At 48.4% G+C, this 14,150-nt stretch overlaps 2 protein-coding genes across 4 annotated transcripts in view; one reads left to right on the forward strand and one right to left on the reverse strand.

Annotated features, from left to right (window-relative positions):
- The window catches only part of ZNF263 (zinc finger protein 263), a 49,966-nt gene that overhangs the window by 32,028 nt on the left and 3,788 nt on the right, over positions 1-14,150 (reverse strand). For 2 of the 3 annotated variants that reach the window (XM_042972241.1, XM_042972240.1), the window contains exon 2: positions 4,908-5,064. The gene's annotated coding sequence lies outside the window, so the exon portion shown is untranslated. Of the gene's footprint in view, positions 1-4,907; positions 5,355-14,150 lie in introns of those variants that run through there. The other variant, XM_042972242.1, reaches the window with a different exon arrangement.
- MEFV (MEFV innate immuity regulator, pyrin) lies at positions 65-13,800 on the forward strand. Its single transcript, XM_007073333.3, has 10 exons — positions 65-356; positions 2,976-3,812; positions 5,361-5,740; positions 6,167-6,262; positions 9,371-9,601; positions 9,969-9,991; positions 11,905-12,020; positions 12,200-12,232; positions 12,583-12,615; positions 12,781-13,800. The coding sequence occupies exons 1-10, from the start codon at positions 80-82 to the stop codon at positions 13,332-13,334; spliced, it is 2,580 nt and encodes an 859-aa protein (XP_007073395.2). The 5' UTR covers positions 65-79; the 3' UTR covers positions 13,335-13,800.

Below are 14,150 nucleotides of genomic sequence, written 5' to 3' on the forward strand. Positions count from 1 at the left end.
GTCTCTTTTTACTCACCCTCTGGGCTTCAGGACAGAAGCTGTTTCAGACATCTGGCTCCGGCCTCTCCTGGTCAACACCATGATCAAGACCCCTAGTGACCATCTGCTGCACTCCCTGGAGGGGCTGGTGCCCAATGACTTTGAGAGGTTCAAGTTTAAGCTCCAGAACACCAGCCTGGAGAAGGATCAATCCCGGATCCCCCGGGGCCAGCTCCAGAAAGCCAGGCCAGTGAAGCTGGCCACCCTGCTGATCACCCACTATGGGGAAGAGTGTGCCGTGCGGCTGACCCTGCAGGTCCTGAGGGCCATCAACCAGAACTTCCTGGCAGAGGAGCTCCACAAGGCGACTGACCCAGGTAAGCAGGTCCCATGCCCTTGCATCCTGCAGCACGACTTCGGGCTGTTCATGGGGTGGGGCGGAGGTGCAAGAAAGAACTTGGTTCTGGACCAGTGTGTTGTGACCTGAGGATTAGGAGTCCCGGGTTTCCCAATGACCCCAGTGACACTGGCCGAGCAATTCCTTTCTGCCGCTCAGGTCTTTGGAGCTGGGTGAGTATAGCCAAAGCTCCGAAAGGCTTAAAAAAAAAACAAAAAGACTGAGATTCTGACTGTGGGACAGAATCAGAAGAGGCAGGAGCTAGATGCCTGATCTTACAGGATCCTGTACTTCCTAAGTGCTTAACGCTTGTGGACCGACAAGTATCTTGGGGAGAGGACCCACCTAATTTCTTTTGAGCTCTCTGACCCATTTCACAACGGTATTCTAAAATTCTCAATCCTTTTTCTTCCTTTCCTCCATCTTTTCTCTTCCCTTGTTTTCCTCCCTTCTGCCTCTTGTTCTTCTGCTCCTGTTTGGTTGTAAGTTTCTGATTTCATTACACTGTGATCGACGAATGTGACCTATTTGATGTTTGCTTTTAAAGATTTTTTGTGTGTGAGATTTGGGGGGAGAGCTAATACGTGGTCGGCTTAAAAAAATACTCTTTCTCACTTCTCGGCCTTTTGGCTAAGATCAAGTGTGAAAAAACATACTCTTTAGTGTTTGAGTATTTCTTCTACCTCCAGACTCCAAGGACACATTAGAAATGCTTTCCATGTGTGTTTTTTGAAGTAGAAATGTTTAAATAACATGGAACTTCCTGCTCTTTGAAAGAGTGATGGATTAAACCGTAACCGGAGTCTAGAGTCATTTGATGAGAATTTTTTTTTTTTTTTTTTTGGATGAGGAGAATTTGTAAGTTACTTTGTTATGTTTTAAAACCTGGTTATTAGCATCTTCAGGGCTTTCCCCCGAGTTCTGGAGCCAGTTCCAAGAACTTAACATTTTCCTAGGAAGCAACATGTTTTTACAACAGCCAAGTGTTTTAAACCACTCTGAGGTCATTTCAATAAGAGCTTCTTCAAACGAAACATTAAGGTGCTAATTACAAAAAATCTTCATTTCTTTACTAGAGTAGCAGTTTTCAAGTTACATCCCAGGAAGATATTTCAGGGATTCTTTGGAATGTCAGCAAATACTTAATTCAAATTTTATTAACTTTTTGGGGCGCCTGGGTGGCTCAGTCGGTTAAGCGTTCGACTTCGGCTCAGGTCACGATCTCGCGGTCCATGAGTTCGAGCCCCGCGTCGGGCTCTGTGCTGACTGCTCAGAGCCTGGAGCCTGTTTCAGATTCTGTGTCTCCCTCTCTCTCTGACCCTCCCCCGTTCATGCTCTGTCTCTCTCTGTCTCAAAAATAAATAAATGTTAAAAAAAAAAAAAAACATTAAAAAAAATTTTATTAACTTTTCTAACTCACAAAACCAACAATTTCATATTAACATGTGTCATTAGGGGCGCTTGGGTGGCTCAGTCAGTTAGTCTGACTCTTGGTTTCGGCTCAGGTCATGATGTCACGGTTCATGAGTTCAAGCCCCGCATCAGGCCCTGTGCTGGCAGCATGGAGCCTGCTTGGGATTCTCTCTCTCCCACTCTCTCTGCCTCTCCCCCGGCTCATGCTGTGTCTGTCTCTCTCAAAAAAATAAATAAAAACTTTAAAAATAAACAAATAAAATAAAATGTGTCATTAACTGAATTTTGAAATTCTGGAGGCCACCAGGGTGACAGTTTGTACTGCACTTGAACTCTTTTTTTATGTAGACCTTGGAATTAAGGCTTTCCTGTCACTTCTGTAGTGAAACTATATCCTCAAATTTCCAAGCAAATAGTTAAAAAAAAAAAAGTCACCATTTAGACTTACTCATCTGTGTGTTAGGATTTTCTTCACATCGTGAAACCAAAGAATAAAACAGAAGTGAGTTTCTGAAGTTTTAACAGAGTCCTTCAAAACCTGTTTTCAAATTTTTGTGCCAAACACCTTAATACTTCTTTATTGAAGGATTTTATAAGTGAGCTTTGTACATGTATAATCATGCACACACTTATAGAAGTAAACTAGGGTTTTTATGTATTTTATGTATTAAGAATTCTGTGTAAGACTTTATATTGGATGTTCTCCTGTCAAAGACGTTTGAAAAGCACCACTTGGGAAATATATAACAACTAATTAGCATTTTCTTATTTGATGGTAATTGACTGCTGTTGCCTAGAACGCTCTGAACTTCTGTAATTTTTTTTTAGACAGAGCACGAGTGGAGGAGGGGGAGAGAGGGAGAGAGAAAATCTTTTCAAAATTTATTTGTTTTTTAAAAAGATAGAACGCACATGGGGGAGGGGCAGAGAGAGAGAGAGAGAGACAGGGAGACACATATTCGGAAGCAGGCTCCAGGCTCGGAGCTGTCAGCAGAGCCCGATGCGGGGCTCGAACCTGTGAACCACGAGGTCACGACCCGAGCCGAAGTCGGACGCTTACCCGACTGAGCCGCCCCGGTGCCCCAAAACCTCTGTAATTAAGAGGATTCCCCTTCTCTCCCTTCTCCCAACCCCTGGCCTCGAGCACCACACATTTTCATGCCTTTGCATCTTGCTGTCTTTGCAGAGTCTCTGATACAAGAAAGTGGCGCAGATGGTTCAGCAATGTCTTGTTCCTCCGGGGAGAATAAGCCCAAAGGCCTGAGGATACCAGATGTCCTGGAAGGTGACAGGCAGCGGCAAAGTGGTGACGGGGCCCCCAGTCTGCCATCCAGCCAGCCTGAGGCTGGAAGGGGGACCCAGAAGAAGCCTCAGGGAAAACGGAGAGATCAGAAGACCTCTGAAGGCCTGGATATGCTGGGCAAGCCAGGGGCTAGGAACGTGACTCTGTCCTGCAGGAAATGCCCATTCTCTGGCAAGCTGCAGGGGGAAAGGGGGATCGATCCCAGCGTCAGTCTACGCAGGAATGCCAGCTTAGGAAGGCTCCAAGGACTGAACTATGGGTCGCTTCCTGGGTCCCTAGGAAGGACAAAATCCAAAATAAATGAAGCACATTTACCTTCTGCACAGAAGCGCCCCAGAAGTCTTGAAATTACCATTTTTTCAGGAGAGAGAGAAGTCCCCAATCCAGAAACTCTTCTGTCTCAAGAGAAAATGAGAAGTGACAATCCAGACTCAGCAGCCACCCTCAGTGAAGTGGCCACTCTGAATGTAGGGGCTACTGTGACTCCAGAGAAAGGCGTTAGGAATCCAGAACATTCCATGAGCCTGAAAGGGGGAGCATTCAGGAATACACTTCCCAATGTATCGTTGACTAGAGCAAAGACGACGTGGGAGCATCCAGAATCTACAGGACCTTCTAAGAAAAACGGAATTGGGGGTCAAGAACCCCCTGAGGCCTTGACAGAGGTGGTAGGCGGTGAGCTCCATGAGCCTTCAGATCCAGAAGTTCCTCCTTCTTCAGGTGAGAAAGGACCCCAAAACTCACAAGACCTGGCATCCTTAGAGATGGTGACCAGTGCAGGTGTTCCCGCACAAACCTCCTTTTATCCCCACTGTATTTATGTCACCAGATGCCTGGGTTTCCCCTGACATCCCCGACCCTTTGGGAATCTGAGGTAGGATGTGAATCCTGAGAAAATGCACGTATGCACATCTTCACAAAATGCTGCATCAAAGTTCAGCAAGTCAGTTCTTAGACACCCTGAAGTCCTTTAGAATTCCAAGGGATTCGTGGACTCCAGCTTGAGCATCTGGGAAAGACTGGGTAAAAATACCCGCTTCTCACAATGACCCCATGGCAGTATGTCACGGGGCCGAGATTCTGCCATTCACCCCTCTCTCTGGGCAGCAAGGAGAGCTGCTGGCTAAAATCCTAAATCTCTTTCACTTAGGAGGCAGAAATTAGGATTGTGCTGGGTTGTGGGTGACAGAAATGCCAACGTAATGCAAACTGACACAAGCTAGAAGTTTATTCTCTTTCATATACGTGACTCACAGGTGGTTCATAACAAGGAACCAGGCTCCTCCTGCTTTTCTGTTCCACCAAGTTGGCTCTCAAGCTCATGGTCTCATTCCGAGCAGCAGGGTGGAAGGACAAAGGAGAAGAGTATCACTTAGGCAAGATTTCCAGAAGTTTCTAGAAGCTGCTCGTGATGCCTCCATTTATATCCCTTTGGCCAGAAAGCAGTCAAATAGCCACACCTAACAGCAAGGGAGGCTGAGAAATGTAGGGGTTTGGAGGGGGGTTGGGGGTGGGAGGCAGCCATCAGTTGATGGGAAGCAATCAATTCTGTGATAGGAATTCCTGGGACCTTGTGAGAGAGGGTGGGAGGGGACTGATAGATCGTGTTTCCGTTTCTTGTACCTCCTGTCATTTCTGCCTCGTGAAGTTGTGCTGTGGTCCTGGGGCACAGCTGGTCGCAGCTGTTTGTCATCATGGTGGGTTAAGCCCTTCAGCCTTATAAAGTCAAATCCCTTTCTTTACTTCTGCTTAAGACTTCCTGAACTGGATGGGAGGAGAGGTCTTTCACTGCACACACACTTCTCAACTCCTTACCATGTGCCATCGACTCTCCTAGGGGTCAGGCTGCGAGTAAATCCACGTCCTCAGGGAGATCCCGCTCACGTCTTGAGCAGCCTGGGCGGTTTTCAGCGGCAGAGCAAACACTGGTCAGAATGTCTCGCTGCCTTTATATCACCTGCCAGATCCGCGTCTGTGTGGGAAGAAGGCATAGAATTTATAACAAAAGACCCTTCTTTAGGATAAATACCCAAGGATTGCAAGTCTCAGGACTGCCCTGAGATCTAGCCCTTAGCCCTCAGTTCCAGTGGGCGGTTGACTGCCTTGCTGGAGCGAAGTCAGGGGAGGACAAGCTAGAAGCGGCCACAGTCTAACCAGGAACTCGTGTGTCCCAGGCGTGGGCTCGCTCCCTCTGCTGTGCTTGGTAGCACCCCTGCATCACACCTTGGCTTTGTCACTCAGGAACTTTTTCCACTGCCGTGTCTCCAGGGAAGCCACGGGATGAGGCTGTGTATGTCCTTGGCCGTGCCCAGGAAGGAGACCCGGTTGGTGGCACGCATGTGCGCGATTCCTGCAGACGCTCCGTGGCTTCTAGGGATCCCAAGACCTCAGACAGCTGCTCAACTAGCTGGCTCCAGAGCCAGGCCCCACTCTTGGTAAAGAACTCAGGAGACTGCAAGCAGCAGGAGGGCCTGCAGATGACCAGCTTGAGCCCCAAGGCCCTGCCACAGTGTGAGCGACATATGAGGCAGGCCCAGTTGCTCTTCTGCGAGGACCACAGGGAGCCTATCTGCCTCATCTGCAGGCTGAGTCAAGAGCACCGAGGCCACCGGGTGCGCCCCATCGAGGAGGCTGCCCTGGAATATAAGGTAGGGCTTCCTGTTGTGGCCGGGGGCGGGGGGCTTTCTCTGCCGGTCACTGGGACATGCCAGGGCAGCTTTATTTTCCCAACAACCCTGGGGGGTTGATGCATTAGCCAGCATTCTTGGGTTGTAAATGACAAAACACAACACAAACCAGACCAGCAAGGAGGGAATTTAGTGGTTCATGTAGCTGAGATCCGAGGGCACTGGCTTCAGGCATCGCTGAATGCAGGTGCTCACAGGTCTTTATGAATCTCTCACCACTTCTTGGCTCTGCTTCCCTTGTGAGATGGATTCATTCTTCCTCTTTCCTGGGCACCCTCCCTATGCTCTTGGCTGCAGCACCATCCGCCTTACTCCCTACGGCAGATTTTTCCCTCTAGAGTTGACACCAACTCCAAGTTTAAACTTCACAAAGTGCCCCTTTTCCAGGAGCAAATTCAAAAGCAGCTGGAGTATCTGAAGGAGTTGAGAAAATCTGGGGAGGAGCAGAGATCTCAGGGGGATAAGAAGACCGCGGACTTCCTGGTAAGGCCAGGGGTGTTCTGTGGCCAGTCCTCGCCTGGATTCACCCCTACAGAAGGAGGGAGGGGACCAAGTGTGAGCGGGGGGGGGGGCCCAAATTATGTTCTGGTTCATAGGGAAACAGAACTGATCACATATTTAGAACCACCTGCTTTTGGGGCTCCTGGGTAGCTCAGTCGGTTAAGCATCTGACTTTGGCTCAGGTCATAATCTCACGGTTCATGGGTTCGAGCCCTGCATCGGGCTCTGTGCTGACAGCTCAGAGCCTGGAGCCTGCTTCGGATTGTGTCTCCCTCTCTCTCTGCCCCTCCCCTGCTTGTGTGCACTCTCTCTCTCTCAAAAACAAATAAACATTAAAAAAAAAATAGAATCGCCTGTTCTTGACGGGGCAGGAATCCAAGGATGAGCTTGCCCCTGGAGAGGGAGACCCACCTCCAGCAGGGAAGGGAATCTCCGAGGGCCCTGTGTTTCTCTTACTCGCCGCAAAATGGTTCAGCAAATCTAACACCAGTGGCTGTTGCTGAGGGATGGGATTGAGGAAATGGGAGGTGAGACTTTTCCATTTTGTTTTATTTTTTTAAAATCTTATTTATTTATTTTCAGAGGGGAGGGGCAGAGAGGGGGTAGAGAGAGAATCCCAAGCGGGCTCCAGCCTGTCAGCGGGGGGCCCCACTCAGGGCTCAATCTCACGAACCGTGAATTCATGACCTGAGCCAAAATCAAGAGTCAGATGCCTAGCCAACTGAGCCACCCAGGTGCCCCAAGACTTTTCCATTTTAAATAGTCCTCTGTATCGTTTTTATAATTGTTGTCCATTTTATTTTTTTTACAAACACCATATTGATTTTTAAAATTCAAATGGTTAAAGTCGACATTTCCTTTAAAACTGTCACTCTGTGGTGCCACGTATTTCAATAAATACACTTGTGGGCCTTCCTCTGTGGAACGTGGACACATAAGTTGCTTCCTTTTTCCCTGCAGGCGAATTCGCCTCCCCGAATGAGCCTTAATTTGCCTGATGCGTTTCTGTGGCCTGGACACCATCTCCTACCACACCACAATGGGGAACAGGCAAAGATAACAAAGGGCAGGAATGGGGACAGGCATGGCATTGGCCCAGGTGTCTGACTTTTGGGAAACTCATGAAGTGTAATAAAAGAAAACCCTATAATCCTAAGTGGCTTGGAACGTGTGGGTGAAGGAGAGGTCAGGGATGCCCCTGTCATGAAGGTGAGGCAGAGCCTGGGTCGCAGGGAAACTCAGGTGGACAGGAAGGTCTGCCCTTCCCTTAAGACACTCACAATGACATGAGCCCCTGTAGAAAGGTGATGTTGTTTTCCCCTTCTGTTCTTCCTCCTTCTTTCAACAGTCAAAAAAATTTTTTTTGTTTAATCATATGGTAGGGGGAAGGGGAAGCTCTTTTTTAAAGCGCAATGCCAGCTAAAACAAATATAGAAGAATAATTGAATTAGAAATTTTCCAGGGACACCTGGGTGGCTCAGTCAGTTGAGCGTCTGACTTCGGCTCAAGTCACGATCTCACAGTTCATGAGTTCGAGCTCCACGTCAGGCTCGCTGCAATGAGCGTAGAGCCCACTTCAGATCCTCTGTCCCCCCCGCCCCCGTCTCTCTCTCCCCTCCCCCACACCCTCTCTCTCAAAAATAAACAATAAAAAACATTTCCATTATACGAGCACCAGTATAAGAATTGACATCAGCAGGGATCATCGACAGATGCTAAAAGTTTCAGCAGGAGATTGTGAGAGAACAGGATACTGACTCCTCCAATTACTTGATAATTATAAAGAAAATAATGTATATTTACAGTGGAGAGATGTGATAGACCCCTCCTCAACCAAGTGACGATCTCAGTCTCACAATAACAGTGAGGGGCAAAGTGGACACTCTGCCTCCCCGTGCGATGTGCTAGGGAAGCCAGAGCACTAAGTATATGGTATTCTTGTCCACGACATGTAGCCGAATTTAATCATGGGCAAAACTATCAAACGATTTTAGAACAGTAAACATGACAACTGGCCTGTCCTCTTTAAGAAAGAAAAAAGCCAGTGTTGCTACCATCAACAACCACCACCAAAGGTAAGGAGACATTTTTGGTTCAAAAGGACCGACGATGCTTTTGAGCCAAAAATGAAACGACTTTTTTTTTAAGTCCAGATCCTAGAGGATCCGAAGGGGTTTCTCTCTCCACGGAGGAAGGGGGAGGTGCCCTAGAGCCACTTCACCTCTCTGCAGGAACTCTCTAGTGATGAGGAGAAAGAGGGTGGTAGAGTATGGACCAAGGGCTGACCTCTGTGCAATGGTAGCGGAGGTCAAGTTCACTTCACATGAATGGACGACGGCCTCCATTCAGAGCCACACTGAAGACCTTCTACATGCCAACACTTTGACAGGGAGTGAGGTCTCCCTCCTGGACGATCTGGTAGTTATAACCTCGTCCATTTATGACCCCAGGTAGAGGCCATCCGCACACTGGCTTTCAAGGAAGAAAGACGGTGACACCGGGTATCTTAGTGTCCTGTGGCTGCCGTAACAAAGTGCCACGGACAGAATGGCTTAAACCACAGAAATATATTCTCTACAGTTCTAGAGGCCAGAAGTCCAGCATCAAGTTGCTGGCAGGATTGGTTCCTTCTGAAGGTTTTGAGGGAAAGACACATCCCGGGATTCTCCCCTCAGCTTGTTCGCCTTCTGCCTACGTTTCTTCACATGGCGTTCTCCCCGTGTGTCTGTGTCCCAACTTCCCCACTCCAGGATGACCTCATCTTAACTAATTGCATCTGCAATGACGCTGTTTCCACATAAGATCATATTCTTTACGTAGTAGAGGTTGGGATTTCAACATAGGTATTTGAGGGGATACAAATCAACCCATGATACTAGGTTTCAGGGCATTTTACGAGAGCCAGCCCCTGCCACTCTCAGTCTGTTCTGGAAGGTTCTGTCCATTTTGCCTCCTGCTCTGAAACGCAGGCCTCCAAGAAGCTGAGGAAGCCTGCCTCTTACCCATCGCCAGGAGGTGGGCTTCTGGGGATTCTCTGGGCACACACATCCAGCACACTGCACAGACCCCCTACACCTTTCTGTTCCCCAGAAACAAATCGAAACCCGGAAGGAGAGAATCCGGCACCAGTTGAAGCAGCTGTACCATTTTCTGGAAGAGCAAGAGAAGTTCTTCATGGCCTCCCTAGAGGAGCTGGGCCAGACCATTGGCCACGTCAGGGAGTCATACAGCACCCGAGCGTCCAGAGACATCGCCCTTCTCAACGAGCTGATTGGGGAGATGGAGGTCAAACAGAGCCAGCCGGAATGGGAGCTCATGCAGGTGAGTGTGGTTGGACCCGGCCTTCCCCTGCCCGCTGTGCCCAGCAGGACGACATGGGCTCCCGGCACTGCAAGAGTTCTACCCAAGCCAGTACAGGACGAGAGTCTTACGCCCAGATCCCTTTGACGAGCTCTCAAGAGCCCAGGGTGTCCCAGCATTCAAGGGATCCCCTGGCATCTCTGAGAAGAGAAAAGCAGGGCTTGGGTGTGGTTCTGCTGCAAGCCCCACTGGGCGATGAGAATTAGAACCGGGGAGAGGTGCCCACTTTTACGGATACCCTGGGGCTGAGAGATCGGGAGGAAGGGTCAGGAGTCAGCACAGCCCCTAGGAGACTGGTAATGGAGAGCTTCCCTCTTTTCTCTCCTAGGACATCGGAGTCACCCTGCACAGGTACCGAGAGGTTCCCTCCTGTTTCCTTGGGTGTGCTACAGGAAGCAGTAGGGGAGGCATTCCTAGGAGGGAGATGCTCCCAACCCCGGGTTTGTGACTCCTCCTGGGCTTCTCCCATCTCCTGCAGCTTGCAAAGGCCTTTTTGGATTTGTGTAGGGAAAATGGGAGTGTGATCAGGAGGGAGAGCACGGGCTGAAGACCGGAAAGAACAAACACAGCCTGTGGTGCTAACGGTGGTTCCTAAGAAACCTCCCTAAAGGCGAATTGCCTCACCAAAACTGTTCCTGCAGAAGCGCCTCCCTCCCTGAGCCCACGAGTGCTTACGGGGAGGGAAACGCCTGCTAAGGGCGGAGATGCTACGCCCAGCCCACAGGGGAGGGAAGAGAAAGGGAGAGAGGACGACAGGGGAGGGAAGAGAAAGGGAGAGAGGAGGCTGGATGTTACAGTCATCCTGGGAGCTTTACAAAAGCCTGACATCCAGGCCCTGGCACACAAATTCAACCCAAATCTCCAAGAGTCTGACCCTGGCATCATTTTTCTTGTCCTTTCCCCGTTTTTTTTTTTTTTTTTGGTTTTTTGTTTTTTGTTTTTTTTTTTTGGTGGTGGTGGTAAAACATATCTTACATGAAATTTACCACTTTAACCATTTTTAGATGTACAGTTTAGTGGCATTAAGTACATTCGTATTATCGTGCAACCGACACCACCCTCGTCTCCAGAACTTTTTCATCCTCCCAAATGGAAACTTCATACTATTAAACCTTAACTCCCCACTGCCCCCTCACCCAACCCCTGGCAACCACCAATCTACTTCGTGTCTTTGTGAATTCGACTACTTGGACCGCTTCAGAGAAGTAGAATCATTCCGTATGTGTGCTGTTGTGCCTGGCTTATCTCACTCAGCGTAATGTCTTCAAGGTCCATCCACATTATAGGATGTATCCGAATTTGGTTCATTTTTTTAGGCTGAGAAATACTCCATTGTATGTAGACACCAATATTGTTTATCCTTTCATCCATCAGTGGACACTTGGATTGCTCCCACCTTACAGCTTTTGTGAATGATGCTGCTACAAACACATCTGTTTGAGTCTCTGCTTTCAATTCTTTGGGGTATATACCCAAAAGTAGAATTGATGTGTCATATAGTAATTCTATGTTTGGTTTTTTTGAGGAACCATTATACTATTTCCCACCGTGTCTGCACCATTTTACGTTCCTACCACCAATGCACAAGGGTCCCAATTTTTCCAGGTCCTTGCTAATACTTGTCATTTTGATTTTTTTCAAAATAATCATAGCCATTCTAATGAGTCATATCTCATTGTGGCTCTTTGTTCTTATTGTCATTTCTATTTCAACAGCAAAAGACCGAAGAAGTGTAATTAATTTGACCTAGCTAATTCTGGGCTGAACATTTCAATATCAGCACCATTTTCAGGCCACTATTAAAACTGATTGTGGTTTTGATATCAGTGTTTTTTAAAAACCCCTAGGTCATGCCAATCTGGGGCCAAAGTTGAGGACCAGTGTTTAAAACTCAAACTCCAGAGAAGACTTTCTTTGCAAAACCCAGGCAGACTGGGTGTGCCCTGTGGAGGTTGCACCTTACTTCCAGCTCATGGGAACTACCCCTAGGCTCCTGCCTTCTCTGGCCAACAGTCTTTTTTTAATTTCAGAGAAAGAGAGAGTGCTCGTGGGGGAGGGGCAGAGAGAGAGAGAGAGAGAGAGAGAGAGAGAGAGAGAGAGAGAGAAATCTTAAGCAAATTCCAAGCTCATTGTAGAGCCTGACTCGGGGCTCAATCCCATGACCCTGGGACCATGATCCCAAGATCATGACCTGAGTCAAAATCAAGAGCCAGACGCTCAACCGACTGAGCCACCCAGGCGCCCCAACAATCTTTTGTCTCTAGGGCCAAGATGGTGACTGTCCCTAAGCCATGGGCCACTCCTCCAGAGGTGGAAAAAAAGATGCACTTGTTCTACCAGAAATCGGAGTTTGTGGAGAAGAGCATGAAGTACTTCTCCGGTAGGTGGGCTAGGAAGAAAATGGGAGGTACCTGCTGACTTCCTCCCTGAGATCCACATAGCCCAGAACCCCCTGGCATCTCTTCCCCATCTCCCACGGCCATTCTGACGCCACCTTCAGCCTCTTCCTGATCTGTCCCTAGCCACGGAACCTAACTCAACCTCCCTTTCTTCTTTTAGAAATTCTGCATTCAGAAATGGACACCATCAACGGTGAGTATAGTGGTGGTATAATGTGCTTGCCAGGGGTTACTGTGATATTCCCTGTGCTGGACTTCTGGGCATTATTTAGAAGAGAGAGAAACACGCGTATCAAAGGCAGAAGAAAGCCCTCATAGGCTCTGTACTGGACTTGTTGGTTGGGTCGTCTCATCAGACCACAGAGTCTCCAAGGCAGACCCTGGGGTCTGGGAGGAATGGGGTTAATCCAAGCAGAGGAAGCAAGGTCCTGAGCTGGGATGGGGGTCCTTGTCTGTCCTGGTTGCAGTGACCAGAGTAGACTTAGCCTCTCTGAATTGGGATGCTCAGGGTTCCCCCCTCTCCCATCTTGTTTTTCTCTATAGTTCCAGAACTGATTTGCGCTCAGACACATGCCGGTAAGTGCCCAGACCAAGGCAAGTGGCCTTCACCTGCTGGGTCCCCGTGCTGACCTCCAATGAATTCTAGAAGAATGTCCCTTTGCATGTTTCCTGGAGGTGGGGAGGACCCTGTGGGGATGTTGCCCATGGACCCCCAGCTAGGTATTCTAATTCTCTCTGCAGTTAATGTGATTCTGGACACAGAAACTGCCCACCCCAATCTCATCTTCTCTAATGACCTGAAAAGCGTGAGACTTGGAAACAAGTGGGATCGTCTGCCTGACAGTCCAGAAAGATTCGATAGTTGCATCATTGCCCTAGGCCTTCCAAGCTTCCTCTCTGGCCGCCATTATTGGGAAGTGGAGGTAGGAAACAAGACAGGGTGGATCCTGGGTATCTGCAAGGCATCCATGAGCAGGAAGGGGAACATGACTCTGTCACCTGACAATGGCTATTGGGTGGTGATGATGACAAAGCGAAGCGAATTCCAGGTGTCCACCATTCCCCCAACGCGCCTGCAGATGACGGAACCCCCCAGACGTGTCGGCATCTTCCTTGATTACACCACCGGAGACATTTCCTTTTACAATGTAACAAACAAGTCCGTTATCTACACATTCACCGGCTTCTCTTGCTCTGGGCCCCTTCAGCCTATCTTCAGCCCTGGAACACATGATGGAGGGAAGAACACGGATCCTCTGATCATCTGTCCAGTGGGTGGCCAGGGGCCTCCCTGAATGCCCAACACTTTGCATCTCTCTTCTGGCTCCCAGCCTTGTATCTTGAATCCGTATACTCAACTGTCATTATTGAACACTTACTGGGTTTCAGCTGCTGTGGGTAATATATTGAGTAAGAGAACAGCGTCTGTGTCCAAAATGCCTATGGGATGGTAGCAGAAATAAGCTAGGTACACGAATATTGGTAAAACAAGAGTGAAGAGAGCGCATGTACTGATGATACCTCAAGGGAGGAAGTACATGGCTGTTGCTTAATAAATCCTTGTATGAATTAGCACCCTAAGATGCCCCCGAGACAGAGACCTCACCCTCAGGTTCCCTCAGAACTCTATGGCAAAGATGTGTCCCTTCATTCCATCCCCCTCTTTTCTTGAGGACTTGGAAAGCTGAAAAATCAATCAAGCAGACTGGGCCTCATAAATAAACCGATTTGAAAATTTGGTCGTCATCGCACTCGGTTTGCACTCAATTTGTTGTCACTTAGTCGATCACTGTGAGATCCCACTTCCCTACTGAACACCACGAGAAAGATGGAGCTGCTCGAGTGGGAAAAGAGACACACATTTCAAGTGTCAGCTTTTTAAAAAAATCTGTCCTGATCCATGGAGAATCTGTGGAATATTGGGTGTTCTAGTTCAGGTACTCCCTCTGTCATCCCCCATTTAAAGAGATGCAAAGAGAAAGGATGTAAGAGGGAGGGAGAAAAGAATCAAAAGAATATTAGACTCTAAACCTCTCCTACTCCAACTCATCTTTCTACTTTCATGCTAGAACCTAGACTGGACTCAAGTTCTCCACAGTTGTGGCCAGAAC

Source organism: Panthera tigris, chromosome E3 (genome assembly GCF_018350195.1).
Source record: "Panthera tigris isolate Pti1 chromosome E3, P.tigris_Pti1_mat1.1, whole genome shotgun sequence".
Classification (NCBI taxonomy): domain Eukaryota; kingdom Metazoa; phylum Chordata; class Mammalia; order Carnivora; family Felidae; genus Panthera; species Panthera tigris.

Bases quoted from the DNA above. Each gene is read 5' to 3' on its own strand.
- MEFV (XM_007073333.3), top strand. From the start codon at position 80: ATGATCAAGACCCCTAGTGACCATCTGCTGCACTCCCTGGAGGGGCTG. The intron at 6,263-9,370 runs GTAAGGCCAGGG...TCTGTTCCCCAG, and splicing joins AGAAGACCGCGGACTTCCTG to AAACAAATCGAAACCCGGAA. The intron at 9,992-11,904 runs GTACCGAGAGGT...TTTTGTCTCTAG, and splicing joins ATCGGAGTCACCCTGCACAG to GGCCAAGATGGTGACTGTCC.